The sequence below is a fragment of the Atheta coriaria genome, unplaced genomic scaffold (assembly GCF_025399875.1).
Source record: "Atheta coriaria isolate IRGN ID8LTWV9N9 unplaced genomic scaffold, Caltech_Dcor_3.1 hic_scaffold_6_pilon, whole genome shotgun sequence".
NCBI classification, from domain to species: domain Eukaryota; kingdom Metazoa; phylum Arthropoda; class Insecta; order Coleoptera; family Staphylinidae; genus Dalotia; species Dalotia coriaria.
In genome coordinates this window covers 7,404,345-7,419,416 of record NW_027045448.1, presented here as the reverse complement: position 1 = coordinate 7,419,416, position 15,072 = coordinate 7,404,345, and the positions used below count along the sequence as shown (strand labels likewise).

Here is a 15,072-nt window from a genome sequence, read left to right as displayed (position 1 = left end):
AACTACAATACGTGTGAATGTGGACTAAATCTACACGTGACCAGTTGGTAATTTCAAACAGTTGACGAAAAAATCGCTAAGGAATCTTGTATAATTGCTTAGAGTAATGTTAAACTTAATGGTTATGTGCGAGGATGGGCTGAGAACGCGCCCAGCCCACCGAAGCCAGTAATAACGACGCTAATTACAAGTCGACTTGATTTAATTAGCCTTCAAATGTATCATAACATGTTACCGATAATTACCACTCAATTATCAAGCAATGTTGTGCGCTGTAGGAGGAAACTTGTGTAAATTATAGGAGATCATGAACATCATTAGCGGTAATATAATCATTTTCTTCGAAAAAAATGTTTAAAACTTGCAGTTTTTCATACTTAAAAAATATTGTCACTCTTGTCACCTGATTAAGATGATTTATGCAATGAACCGGAATTTAATCTGCTGAATTTAGCACGCGTCCGAAATTAATTGCATTTTTCTATATCCGCGTGTGGGCTGGAAAGCTACAGCGCTTTCGTCCGCATTGTTAGCAACGTGTGAACAAACTCGCGCACGCTCGCGCCGTTTATAGCTGTTTGTTATTCATTTGCTATTCGCATTTGTAATTTTCAATTAGTCTTGACGTGCGGAATAATTAATCGTACTTTCGTTTGTGTATCGCGAGTGCGTTCTCGAAGTGCACATTTATCAATCTTGCGTCGTCGTGGTCGGCGCGCGTCTCCCGCGGAATATCTTCACACCCTATAAGCGATAAAATAGAGAAGATGGACGCGACACTCCCACATTTAACTGTTCAATGATGATGACGAGAGGCGCGCGAGGCTTAGTTATTCGCGCGCGACCGCCTGATGAATCCTCTGCCCGACTGATTAATCTACACTTACAGCTTATTGAACTCGCGTATGTACTTATACATTATTCTTTCTCACGTTTTGTTATAATTCCGTCGTGTGTACTTCATGAATTGTGTACGGCTACTGTAAGAGACAAATATCAACCGTCCAACAGTCGTGCTGTGGACATTAAAGCCTGTTGTTAATTTTTCATCTCGAGTTCTACATGAAAGAGTAGTCTCTGTACTCTCATTGTTTTCGTGTATTTCATTTGGACATTTAGTCGTGCTTTCATTGATTTGCTTTTATTGCCAACCGCAATGTCTGATCTCATTTCTTTTTCGTTTGAATTATTACAGTCACGAGATGATTTTCCAAATGATTGTCCACCACATTGTTATAACGCTTATCTTCAACTTGTTGCAACCACAGCTTCCAATTGCGTAGTATTTCTGTTGTAAGATGTCTGCGGATGATTTTCACAGCTCGTGTTTCAGTTTTATTTCTCGTCGAAGTGACCTAACAATTGTTCTTGGACCAGAAGCCTTCTGCAAACTGGTTAGATCGGAACGATTGGTCATGTTTACTTGTTTGCTGCGCCATGGTGAGAATAACAACCGATTGGTGTCGATAAGCTCAGCCGGATCAAAGTGGCATCTCCATTCTGCACACCTCGTTTCACTGCCATTACATTACCAACGCGTCGTGTTGATAGTTTAACGTCTACCTTCTCCGTTCGTGATCAATTCTCAAATCTATTAGTTCTAACAACTCAAAAAATAGTGAAACCTCTTTCGAAAATAAATTTATACTTGGTTGAATTTGTCCTGTCATTAACATGAGTGAGTTTAATTGTTCGCAAATGTAAATATTGGAGAGTCGAGATAAAATCGCGTCATGTTTACGAGTTGTTTAAAGTTGCGTGCGTAAATTGAGATAATTGCACCCGCAGATGAATAAATCGCCTTTGTGCCTACACTTCAACTTACCACAACTCATTTCCATTTCAAATCAATTTCGTTTTTCCGCAATCGCACGTATGTGGTGGTGTTATTAGAGTGAAGAGTTGGAAGATGAGAGCGAGTTTATCCGTCGACCATCGCGGACGTAAGATACTAATACAATAAAATATTATAAGTACCGCGGCTGTAACTAACGGACCGGCGTATCGATAGATCGATCTCGCCCGAGGAAGAAGAAGAAACGCAAACGTCGACGTCGACGGATTTTTCCGCGATATTAATTGCGAACGTAATTAAACGGTGCGGGCCATGCTCGAGAGACGAGCAGCGGCAGCCGTAGCGCAAAATGATGCGCTTTTCATATCATAAAGCACCGGCGTAACGGCCGGCCGCGATCGTTAAATTAATCTAATAGAGATGCGATTTGCTTCTTCAAATTAATTTGCCAAGGCTTGTATGCTCGAAATGCAATGCGCGCGCTGATGTTGTTAAACAGACAAGTTCCGGGTTCTCATCACTTTTTTTCCGTTCTATACAAGTAAATAAACTAATAGTGATCTCCCTCGGCGAAATAATAGTGGCTAATGTTTAGTCATTCTGCAACTTATTTGAATGAAATGATGGCGATGAGTTGTCGTTTGTTTATTCGAAACAAATCGCTGGCGCGCCGCAACTCGATACAGATTTATCAACGATCAGACTTGTTTGTGACATTATCGAAAACAGGACTCACTCGAGCAATAAATTGATCGGCGCGGTTGCGAGAAATTATGCGGCGGGGCAGTCGCGAGAACGCTTTAGTTATTGTTCTAATCGGATAATATCTTTTTCCGAACGGTTGCTTCTTCTCGGGCACATCACGGTGCGAAGCGCGAATGCTTGTTAAACAAGGCCTCATCGAAGCAACCTACACGGAATTATACCCCGATTATATTAGATGGCTATTGCGCCCGATGCATTGTGCGGTGTTTTTCTCGTGTCGTCCGCGTTGGGAAAACCGATCGCGATGGCGATTGCGATCTCGCGAGATACAAGTCGTGATTTCCGAGCCCGAACGCGCGCCGCCTAGGTATCTAAATCGAGATAAAGTAGGTCGATAAATTCGAAGTTCGAAGCTTCGATTCCGATTTCGTGATGGTCTGCGAGCCCATAATGCATTCGCTTATTCGTCGCGTCGTGTCCACGAACCGCACTGATTCTCTTGTGTTCATTTGTTATATGGCCATCAAGTCCAAGTCCAGAAAAACAAAGCCAATAATTAGCCTTTCAGAAAGCCATTTTTCCTTCGTCATTATTTAAATCTTCATATGTCTTGCTTCGGGCTCGTCTTGTTAGAAACGGGTTCGATAACAATACCAGTACTACCAAACCACCTGTTGGCACATTCCGAGCTTTTGTCACCGAACAAAGCCATTGCTTTCCTTTGGATTTCCTGTGCCGTATGTGCACACGAGAGACCAATTAGTTTTTGTTACTAATTATGAGTATTCTATTTCACGCATTTCAACCTAACGACGAACAGATTGTGCAAATTACAGAGAACTCTATTTAAAACGTAATTTTAAGCTATTTTTACACGATAAACGTCAGAGAGTTATGCCAGAGTATTAACTGCGAAGATAATCGCCTATACTAAACCGTAGATTGAGTTGATAAACTTTGACGATGTGTTGGACATTTTCAGCGCACAACTGGCGAGTTATTAAAATAATTACTTGTGCGTTAAACTATTTAAAATGAAGCTTTGTCAATTATCGCCGCTTTCAACTTGTAATACAGAATTTTCGCATATCCTGGCGCCTTCTGTTCAAAATCTTCTGTTTAAAATCACCTGTCAACCTACTTTGTGTTCAGTTATGTTGTTTTTACTGTTTAGCTAAAAGTTTCCCACGATATTTATCCAACACCCAAGCAGGAATTAGTCAAAAAGATGCAGAGCGTTCAACTTTCTACGAATTTGTTATTCACGCGCATCGTACAAATTGCGTTTTATCACTGAATGATTTCCAACACTCTCGCGGACGCTCATTCCGCATTTCATTGAAGCCAACTTAAAAAGCTCTCTGAATGAGAACACACACAACGCGTACGTACGTACGGACAAGGATGATGCGTGCGTAAAACTTGTTTGCTCGCCTCTAATCTCGTAAGCAGCTTTCGCGCCCGGCGTCGACGACTCAAAACGCCTCTAATGGCGTGTTTAAATCAACAATAAAAATGTAAATTACGAAATCATTACACGATAATCGAATTAGTAACGTTCAATAACACTCCACGCGCGCGTCGCGTCGAGGAGAAATGTAAAACGGACACGAAGCCATCAATAAATTTCCGCTCCAAGGAGGAGTTTAAATATTCATTCATTGGTCGGATTAGATTCTTTTTAATAAAACGCTTGTGATATGTAAATATCACGACACAAAACACTATATAAGTGGATGGTGATAGTCACGCATAGTTAAACCTTTTTTACTTTGCATGGTTGTTGTTAGCGAGGCGCGACGGTGTACCAACAAGCGCGTTGATCTGTTGATCTGTGAACATATTCACATGTTGATAAATCCCTGTAAGAAATGTAACGCCAATGTTGCATAGGTTTTTGTGGCGCGCCACGCCGACGGAATGTTAAATCCTGGCGTGCAACGCAAAGGACTTGATGGATCGCGGCGTGCCTGGTCGGCAGTTGTTCGACATGGCGCGCGCGAACCGAACACCGACACGATATCCATTGATGGGACGTTTGAATGGTGCGCGCGTCGTTGCGTCAACGTCAAAACACATGCATTATGTATGTGTACATCTCTTTGTGTTACCTGCAATTGTATGCAGGTATTTAGGCTTTTACCTGAAGAGATATTTTCATTTAGAGTTTATTTTTTATGTTGAATTATTACCCAATAATCGATTTTCTAATATAATCGCATTTGATAAATGCATGTACCGAGTGCGTTTTGCTAGCGCGCTGCAAGCCAATTAGAAGTTTACCGCGTGAACTTCAAAGTTCAGTTATCGGCGAAGCTAGCCGGAATTTTCGTCCCATCCCGCCGCGCGTAACATGACGATAAGTTATGTTACAACAGCAGCCAGAGTGCTGCGCTCTTACTTGCCGCCGAGCCGGGCGGCGGCGGCGTGATGATTTAAACGCTTAGCAACGGATAGTCCCGATAATATGCGAACGCATTGGTTTATAAGTTGCGAAGAGATAACGATATAATTAAACGCCACGCACACATACACCACCGTGTGCACACGAATAACAACTCGACCGGCCCGTTATTAATTATTGCTCGTAGACAGATAAATTGTTTACGAGGCCATCGCGACCATTGCGTTCTCTCCTGCAAGATGTTCACGCTTATATGTATACCGGGATTTTAAGGATGTTGTTATTTATTAATTTATTTCTTGTTTAAAATTTCTATTTAAAATTTTAAATGCTTCGGCTTGCTGCAGGAATGTTTACTGGATTGAATTTATTTGCAATTCTAATCAAATTCAAATATTGCACATGTTGGCTACTGAATAAATCGTTTCGACGTCGTTCGCGCGCTCGGTTTGTTGCTCGTTAATAATATTTACGACCATTTGTGGCGCTTTATTATGTATTTGCACACAAACGTCAATATTATGTATATTAAATTATTAACACTACTTCTGTGCGTTGGCACATTCTTCGTAACCGATATTTTGATTCGTTAATTTGCACGAATTGATTGATTTATCAGCGGTTTTTTAACTTCTTAGAAAGTGCTATGAGCGTTAAACTTTTATTTACATCGTTAAATACTGCCAGTAATCGGTAATAATGATGATAAGTTGAGTTAAATATAGCATGATGAATATTTGCTACAAATATCAATATCAATGTGATTAAAATATTCTCACATACGATAAATAATTAATATCGTGTGTTGCGATGTTGATTTATTGCTTACCCCACACGAGTTCATTTTTATTAATATTTATGATGTTTACTGCGAAATATTTGGAGATAGTTTCAGCCGGTTGTTGTAAAATTTCATAAAGGCGTGGTACTTCAATGGGCGGTATGCGAACCATCCGTGTAAAACTTTTAATTAATTTCATTTCGACGTATTGTTGCCACGAACAAGCGAATTTGCTTGATTGTGTGCACCGCGTTCGATAATCGCGAAATGGCGTAATTAATGGATTCATCGCATACGCGGCACGCACCGTGCAAGATTAATGGTCTCCGGCTGTTGTTGTTGATTGCAATCATTTTGATATCGCGTGGCGTATAATTATCGCCGCCCGATTGATGTGTTGAAATATTTTTTCACTCAAAACTTTTCATTTCGCAACTGCCGCAAAAATTAAATAGCCACAAGGTATAATTTTGCTACACTGCATTAGATTTTGCACCCACGCTAAGACACTTGAGGTGAGTGCTTGTAAGTACACTAAACGCAAGAAGTGCGAGAGCGCAGTTGAGATTTCATGGCGTTTCGTGGCTCCGGGTAACATTTAAAAGGTGCAGGTTAATATTCACTTTACTCCATCAACCTGACAGATATAACGTATAATGGCAATTTATCACCGCGCGCGCGCGCGCATTGCGTGCGGTGCGATATTGATACCTGGATATCCGGTTTTGATTATTCGCTATTTAAAAAGTGACACGCCCATTAATACACGTTCATGAGATGGATAGTCCCGGACGATATTTATTGATTAATGTTAGGTACCGACTATACGCTCCGATTGAATTTTTTTCAGATCGCCAGTATGGAAATTCACTCTTGTGGCGTGAAAAATGAACGCTAATTATTCAATATTTAATAACATCAAATAATGACACGGTTTGAATTTCGATTACCAGCGATTACATCGGACGTTGATTTAGCGTCGATATCATTCAATATCGAATTTAATATCGCCAGACAAAGAATGCGGCTGCTGGTGGTGTGGCAATTTGACAAGTTCGAGACTACCGCAATCCCCATCCGGTGAGAGGTGGTGTGGTGGGATCTGTTATGTATAACCCCGGCGAGATATTTAAGACGTGCCGGCAATAAATTAACTCGTCATGATTAATTCGTTCGTGAATGCATCGCAACGTGCATTATATGCGATGTGCTCCGAGACGCCCGGAACGGTCCGCCAATTTGTCTTTACGCTGAGCAGTTAATAACCCGCGCGCCTCAATTGCCCGCAAACTGTAAAACTGCTAAGCTGGCAAGCACGAGCACGGGGAGTGTTTGTGCGCGAAATGTAGGCGCGGATATGCTCGCAAATTATACACATTTGAAAAAATCTGCCGTAAATGAGTACATTCTCATTCATTGAACCTCAAAACATTAATTTATTATTAAGTTATGCGTGCACGTCGCGAATCTTACGAACCTTACAAGTTATCTGACTAATTCAATGCATTACTATTCATTATACTATATTATGTTTATATTATTTAGATTTAAAATTGCTTAATTGAGAATCACAGCGTGACCTGTTGATGAACCTGTTTCAGAGTTAAAACAAATGCGCATTGTCATACAATAACTTGGATATTTTAGTGATAATCTTCTAGTATTTTAGATTTTTTCGACATCTCTCTATCGGTTCCTATTCCTACACAATCCGGTTACTTGGGAATTGTTTGCTGTGTCGCCGCAGCTGGACGTCCACGTCTACGAATCGGGGAGATTTTAATTTGTTACTTATTTACATTCACTGCGCGCGCGCGCACGTAGAATATTATTATATTACGTATTCGACTTCTTGTTGTGTGGAAGCGAAGCACGAACAAATGATGTACACACAACGCGCAACCTATCAACCTACCAGGTAGTAGGTAGGTAGGTAGTTGGTAAAATACTTCGTGTATTTACGATGATTATTAATAATCATCGTTTAGTGTTTATTCACGATTAATGTGGAATTTGCCATTGGACAAGTTATCGCGATGTAAAAATTATTACGGAAATTGTGGTATTGTTGCAAATGAGTGGTATTATTAGCACGCTAATGGAATCAGAAGTTTATGGCATACATAATGCGTGCTAATACGGCTAAAATGTTCGATTCGTTCCGCGAGAGTGCGCCCGATTGCAAAAAGCTAAAAATTTTCAGCGCTGGGCCGGAGCGCAGTGAAGTTTTCTTCTCCCGCAATAAATCGACGAGCAATAAAATGCGGATATTGGATTTTCTCCCGGCGCTTTATGATAAATCACTTAATGCCATTCTAATCCCGCTGTTCGGCGGTAAGACAATGTTAATTTATTCATGCCCGTCGGTCATGATAAATGGAGTGTCCGAGCGCCAACCGCGCAGACTCTAACGTTGTCTTGCAGCACGCAGGTGGATTGGATTATAAGCGGCTATTAACTTTATTTCAATGCGATGCAATTTTGCGAAGCGTTCATTTTTCTACAGCAAAAACAACTTTTCACATAATTTAATATGTCCGCGAACAAAATCTAATAAATTTCAAACTGTTTTACAGCATGGTGCTCGTGTTGAACGGCGTGCTGCAGAAGGAGTGTCCGCCGGACACGCGCTCGCTGTACCACGCGCATCCGGTTTATCGGGACACCGCCGCTCAGCTGCTTGCCATCCCCAATAAAGTCATCGGTCCGGTGGGACTCCTGTACGTTCAACAGCGTGAACTAGCCGCCACTGTACCAATGGACAGTAAGTTTCACAAATTGCATCTTTTTTTATTAAAAAACCGGAAGTGGTTAAAATGTGATTCTTAACACTGATTTTTATAGAGAGTGTCAGTATACTTGGATCCGACGATACCACCACATGCATAATCGTCGTTGTGAGGCATTCCGGTAAGTGTAAATAATAAATTCATGATGAAAAGAAAATTTACGATGCCATTAAAAAATACTATAGAATTTTCGTTTATGCGCTATAAAAATATGATCGCCAGCGTGAAATTGATTGCGATTTATTTCTGTGGTCAGTACCAGTCCATTGTTTGTCTGATAAACTGCAATGAATGTTTTTTAACACCCTGAAAAGTATTACTAGGTGCTGATTTGTGTACCACATAAATATCGTTTAAAGCTTGAGTTATATTATGAGCTTTTAAAGTGCTTTTGAAAAGTGACCCTTGAATTATGCTCACTTTTCTACATAGATAAAATATCCTCCACCTTTTCGAGTCAAACCGATGATTATTGATTCTGCAATCAATTTTATTGCCCGAGACAATAGAGCACGCACAAATATTCCGCACTCGAGGTTAAAACACAACCGGCGTGGATTATAAAGCTCGCACGCTGCGTGAAAGATGAAAGCGGAACAATGCAGCGCGCCGATGAAAATAATAATATAATAATAACGAGCGCAGCGGGCGAAGCGTATGGGATGTCGTCGCGAACCCAGAATTAAATCTAATTTTATTTCGCATACCTTGCCGATGCTAACATTATAATAATAATACCTGCAAGTGCAGCGTGGAATTTTCGAAATTGTTTCAAAATACGACTACTCGCGAGAATATTGCATGTGACAATATCGCGGTGCATTAAATTGAGTGATGTAAATGTTAGGCAATTAATGCTGTAATTGAATTTTAGGTTCCGGAGCAGTAGCGTTAGCGCACTTGGATGGAAATGGTACTGATGAGGCAGTGTCCACGATGGTGCAGCGCGTCCAGGAGCTGGCCCTCGGCTATCCCGAGGGACGCATCGAGCTGCAGCTTGTCGGCGGCTACAGTGACCCGCATCACTACTCCGAAGAGCTCTTCTACAACATCATGAGTAAGTTACGACCGAAAGTTTAAGTCCGCTCAAAGTGAATAATGCTTTATTAGCTTGAGATAGCCCCAAGTTCGAAACGCGGAAATTGTAGATATTCATTTGACCGTTCGGCCTTTAAAAGGGCCGTTCTATTAGGCAGATCATTTGTGCGCGAGGAATTTACAGTTTACAACTTTGGCACAACTTGGGATTAATCTTGCCGAATGCAGGCGTCACAAGCAATGCAGTTGATTTATGTACCAGTTAGAAGAATTTAAATATTTCCTTAGTACCAAATCTAGGTTTAGGCTTGGTTGTGTTATGATGGATGTAGAAATATAGTTGATATTTAGTAGGACGAATTCGTGTTGCTAATATTCTCATGATTGTGGCTGCATTTTACAGCATCCTTCCACAAGCAGCCGGTGGAGATCGACCTGACGCTGGCGTGCATCGGCGAGTTGAATACGACGATACGCGGCGGTATACTCTGGCCGATGATCTACGGCGTCGGCGTGAACGTCAAGACGGGCGAAATATTTCCGGCCACGTTTCCCGACAAGGGCCCTGATCTTCCACTCCGCTGCGCCAAGTTTCTCACTGGCGTCACACAAGTAAGCTATTTCCTCATCTCTCCTCGCACGCAAGTCCTTAGAGATAATCTAAATGCGTCGACTTTTAGGTGTTGGACATTTATGACAGCAATTTGGGCCTCTTGCGAATCGGGCCCTTCAACTACGAGCCGCTGCGTGGCGTAGACCTGTGGCTGGAGCAGTCTGACGACTTTATTCTGCAGCACCTCTCGACTTCGCCCGAAGTTGAACCGCCACACTTTGTTATGCAGGTAATAATGATTGTAATAAACCGACTTTACAACTTCATCATCAATATCAATTTCAGATTCGCGCCACATTAAAGTACATCCAAGATAATCAGTTTCCAGCTGTGACTGTCTTCAGGGATAATCGTCCGCATTATTACAGGCGGGACGAGCATTCGGGAACGTGGCAACCTGTTCGGTACTGAGATATCGTAGCAAGAAAGAAACCACACACAGAAACACACAGTGAAACCTTGAATTGTTTCAGCTTACTTTAAAAATATATACGTACGATACGAACAGATTTATTGATATTGTTAGTAGAAATCTTTAAATGTACATAGAACGTTTATATATTTTGTGTTGGACCACGAGAGCGTAAGTGAGAAGGCCGGATAATTGTTACATGAAATTTGTGATTTTACACTTCTCAACATTATACATAACATTAGTTAGGTACATTTTTATATTGCGTGTGTCTCCTTCATATTAAACTGGTGATTGTATCATCATTTGCATCACAATATCACAAATCTATGTGCGAGATACCGACAGAGCGTTTACTTTCGAATTTTGAATGCGAATACACCTTGTTTTTGAATGTTTATAAGTGCATAGTTACAAGTTACAATTTACAATGTAAGTCATATTTTATTGTTGTTTAGAGCATTTTGTTAATTTGGGTTGTTGATTATAATTGAACGATGAATAAATATTTCATTGCTTAGCCATGAATTACTTATTTCTCTACGTTGTATCTCTATATTTGACTATTTTTCTGCGATAATCTCTTCGACAGAAATCATTTCAATTCTTTTACTGTACAATCAATTTAAAATTTGTATTAACTACTACTTTCTACTTCTAAGTCTTGTACTACAAGAAGTTTTCAATTATTCCATGTGTAAATAAGCTTTCATTTCTTTTATTAGTATATTTTATTAGTTTTGCCATAGTTTTAACGGTTTTTTCATTTTTTATGCTGTGATTGTTAATACTTGTAAGGTTACCATGAATTATATCTTCGAATTCTTTGCGCATCACATGATTTATAACAATTGTGCTTGTTTGAGGACTTACCTACACCACACGAATTCATGTTCTTGGTGACATCAACTTGTTTCTTGATAATATCGTCTAATTAAGTCTTAATTTTAATAAAACCGACGCGCACTTCACTTATCACTTCTAACACATTTGCCGCCAAATTTGATGCAACGCTACAATCAGGCAGTACCAACTGCACGTGTTGTACTAGCACGTACCAACTGTTCTTTTTGTTTCTTAAAAAACGCGTGCATTTTTAAATATTCAAATAACAAAACATGTTTGTTCTGTGCTATTACAAGCGACAAACACTACACAGATATATTGATTTAAGCTTCACTCTTCAAATAAACATTGAATGTACCTGTACATGACCTAGTGTGCATTTCACAATCACGTTTAGGACCAACGTGATGACAATTGGTAGTGAACTTTGTTTGTTAAAGCTGCACAAATGCGCAATTGGAATAGAATAGGTCGAAATTGAAATACGGAAATATACGCGTCCTCAAACAACAAACAAGCGGTAACCAGCAACCGCAGGCAATTCCATTTGAATCTCATTTTATCCATCAAACTGCAAAAATCTAATTTACGCCCACAATTCCCACAAAAACTATTTAATTTAACCCCGATCACAAACTCAAAATTGGATAATTTTGATGGCGCAAAAGTTAAAAGTTAACCGAACTAAATTGTGAATTGTTTTCGGGTTTATTCCGGAAAGTTTATTTTTGTATTTAACTCGAGTGTCCAAAGTTCGCGCGCTCGGCGAATTTTTGCCCGTATTGGAAGTTGTTAATTAGTCGGCGTTTCTTGCCGAGAAGTGCGAACACTTCGGGAGTAATTTTTGCATAACTTGAACGCGCGTATCTGATAAAACTTGTGCAGCGATACGGCACGTTTGCTTGAATGTTATCTTTCGATCGAACAAGCCAGTGGAGGAATTTTCGTCGACGTTGAGACCAAACATTTTAATTAATGCACCAAAAATAGCTGAAGTGAGTTTGTTTTACATTCGTGTACAATTAAAAGCGTGAGTATCTTGTTAAAAATCTACGTGACACCATTTTTCTAAATTGTAAATGTTATTTTCGCAAGATTCCAACGATTTTGCCCAAAATAAGTCATTAATGTATTTATAGTAGCAATTTGGTCGTAACGTTTGACTTATCGAACCAACAAAACGACACTTAATGGATCGTAAACTGAAACGAAATAGCTTTGCAATATTCGCAAAAAAATCTATACAAGTGACGAGTAATAAAATGCAATGATGGCTTCCGTCGAGCGGATGTGAGGACAGACGATCAATGCAAATAGCGCACGTTGACAAAACACGCTGCTATAAAACGTGGTAGATCTAAGCACAATTTGTAAGCAAGTGAAGTAATGAAATTGATAACAAAAGAGAGAAAGTACGTACACAGGAAGTCACAAAACGGCCATCCTTGTGGTGTAGTGACGTTTTCCGGTTTTTGTAGTACTGCAATGCAGGTGGTAAAGTCGAAAAGATAATAAAAGCAAATGGAAATGCAAACAAACATTGCCAGAAAGCAACCAGAAAGGAAAAACAAGTGTTTACTAAACAAATATACTCAAATATAGATTTTTATAAAAATTAAACCACAAACCACAACAACATAAAAATCGACCTTTCTAGTCAAGCTTGAATTTATGTCGAAGACTAATTAGTCTATTGATTTTTTAGATAAACAAAGTCGCTAATGAATGAATAACTAAAAAAAAACACGTCTTGATTTTCTTTCAAAGCTAATATTTAGATAACGTCTGAAATTATTACAATAACTTTAGAATTTTGTTCAAGATAAAACATCCTGACATTTATTATAACTCCCACAAGAGTTTGTGATTTACATATTAAATTCTATAGAAAAACGCCTAAAATCTTGACATTTTTTGTACATAATGAAATATTAATTAGCAACCTCCTGTATAGGTGACCTTTTAGTTACATTTAAAATAGGTATTAAAGTTGCGATCACAAAGTAATCAAACTGAGACGTGTTCGCGACGTCCTTGCGAATTGCTAACCAGCCGAACGAGCGCAAATTAAACAACTCGCAATTAAATGCGTTGCTATTCCAGCAATTCGCCAAACGCAAATTAGAATCGCTAGAGCTAGCAATTAGACTGCGGCCGTGTGCACACGTCGAAGTTATGCGCCGGCAATCGATCGAAATTGTTGCAATTTGCACATTTCGTCGCGATCGTGCGTAGAGAGAAGTCTCGGCACGTGTTTTACATAAACGCCGCCCTTGGAGAGGTCCGAGAGGTGGAGGCGCTGGGCATTCACGCTCATTGCACACTTCACGCGCACACCGTCTGGTAAATGATCGATGTTTTTCACCAGATGGTCAAAACTTAACTTAAAATAAATTAATAGTGCTGATATTTATGTATGCGAGACGTATAAACAATGTAAGCGACAACCACAAGGTAATAGTCTATAAAACCAGGTAATAAACGTACGCGTAACGTGAATTCAGTTAAAATAGCGCAGAAAATTAAATTCGCTTCGGGAATGAATATTCAAACATTAACAAACAGCGCTACACCACCTCAAATGCTTTTTGATGCCTACGTGTTGCAGGAATAGTACACCTGCAATAACATCAATTCCTCTCACGCTCAAAGGCTAGTTCTTTGAAATTCAAACTTAAAATATTCGTACAACTTCCTAGTATTTTTAATTCGGGCAATCTGGGGAATTCGTAGAAATTTTTGTTAATAAAGGCGCTGACTAGGAAAATAATTAAAGTGCACAGGGTCAGAATACACGAATAAGTTGCTTCTTTGATGTTGAGTCAGAAATCGTGCGTGTCTTGTCGCCAAAACGCCATTAACATTGCGCACCTTCAAGACTCTAGGGGTTCAAGACGTTCGCTTTGTGCAATATTACGTTCTGGATTGTTTTCTTCTTTTGCCGCTTCGTCGAACGCCGGCGAGATCAAAGCAAAACTCTTATTTGCAAACTGCGCAAATAAATTCTATACATATCAACTACATTGTTAATTTTTACATAAATAAATGACATTGATTACATCAGTCATTTGCAATGGTTGGATCTAAATTCTGCGCCCTGGAGATTGGTTTTCACTTAACTCAATTTACTGAAAGCATTTCAAACGTGATTGAACAGCTGAACAGTTGCATTCCGCCCTCAATTTGATTATTATCGAACTCGACTTGGCGACTGGGTACAATTAAACGTATTATCATTATAGATAACCACATGCTACGACTGTAAATTGATTTATTTCTTCAATTCCAACACAGAATAAGTAAATGGAAAGTTTTACTTTGTATCGTTGTTTAATGCACTTTTAGACGTAGACAGTTTTTCGATAAAAACCTTCATCAAATTCCCTTGCTGTTTGTCGAATCGTATCTTATGAAACACTATGTTCACTATATTTTCTGTTCGGGTGGTGTTTTCGCTTGTCTGCGTTTTGTTTTAGAAAAAGTTTTTAACTATGTTCAAATTGGTCCGCAATGAAATTTCTAAAAGGTCACTCACAAACGAAAAAATACCTCGTGCGATTTAATATTACACGTCAAGTATGCCTTTAGCTCCCACTGAGGTCAAACGTCTGAGCTTTTTGAGCTTTTTTTTGAAAAGCATAATTTAAAACACCCGTCTGCCCGTCGGCTTGTTGTTGTATTGTTTGTGC

The 15,072-nt window shown here is 39.6% G+C and overlaps 1 protein-coding gene across 2 annotated transcripts in view; it reads left to right on the top strand.

Moving 5' to 3' along the window:
• The window catches only part of Ntan1 (N-terminal amidohydrolase 1), a 33,022-nt gene extending 21,965 nt beyond the window's left edge, over positions 1–11,057 (top strand). For both annotated transcript variants that reach the window (XM_065305135.1, XM_065305134.1), the window contains exons 2-7: positions 8,262–8,449; positions 8,530–8,595; positions 9,349–9,531; positions 9,916–10,124; positions 10,193–10,354; positions 10,411–11,057. In XM_065305135.1, the coding sequence (XP_065161207.1) occupies positions 8,263–8,449; positions 8,530–8,595; positions 9,349–9,531; positions 9,916–10,124; positions 10,193–10,354; positions 10,411–10,536 (933 nt within the window). In that variant the 5' untranslated portion in view covers position 8,262 and the 3' untranslated portion in view covers positions 10,537–11,057. The remainder of the gene's footprint in view (positions 1–8,261; positions 8,450–8,529; positions 8,596–9,348; positions 9,532–9,915; positions 10,125–10,192; positions 10,355–10,410) is intronic.
• The last annotated feature ends 4,015 nt before the right edge of the window (positions 11,058–15,072 follow it).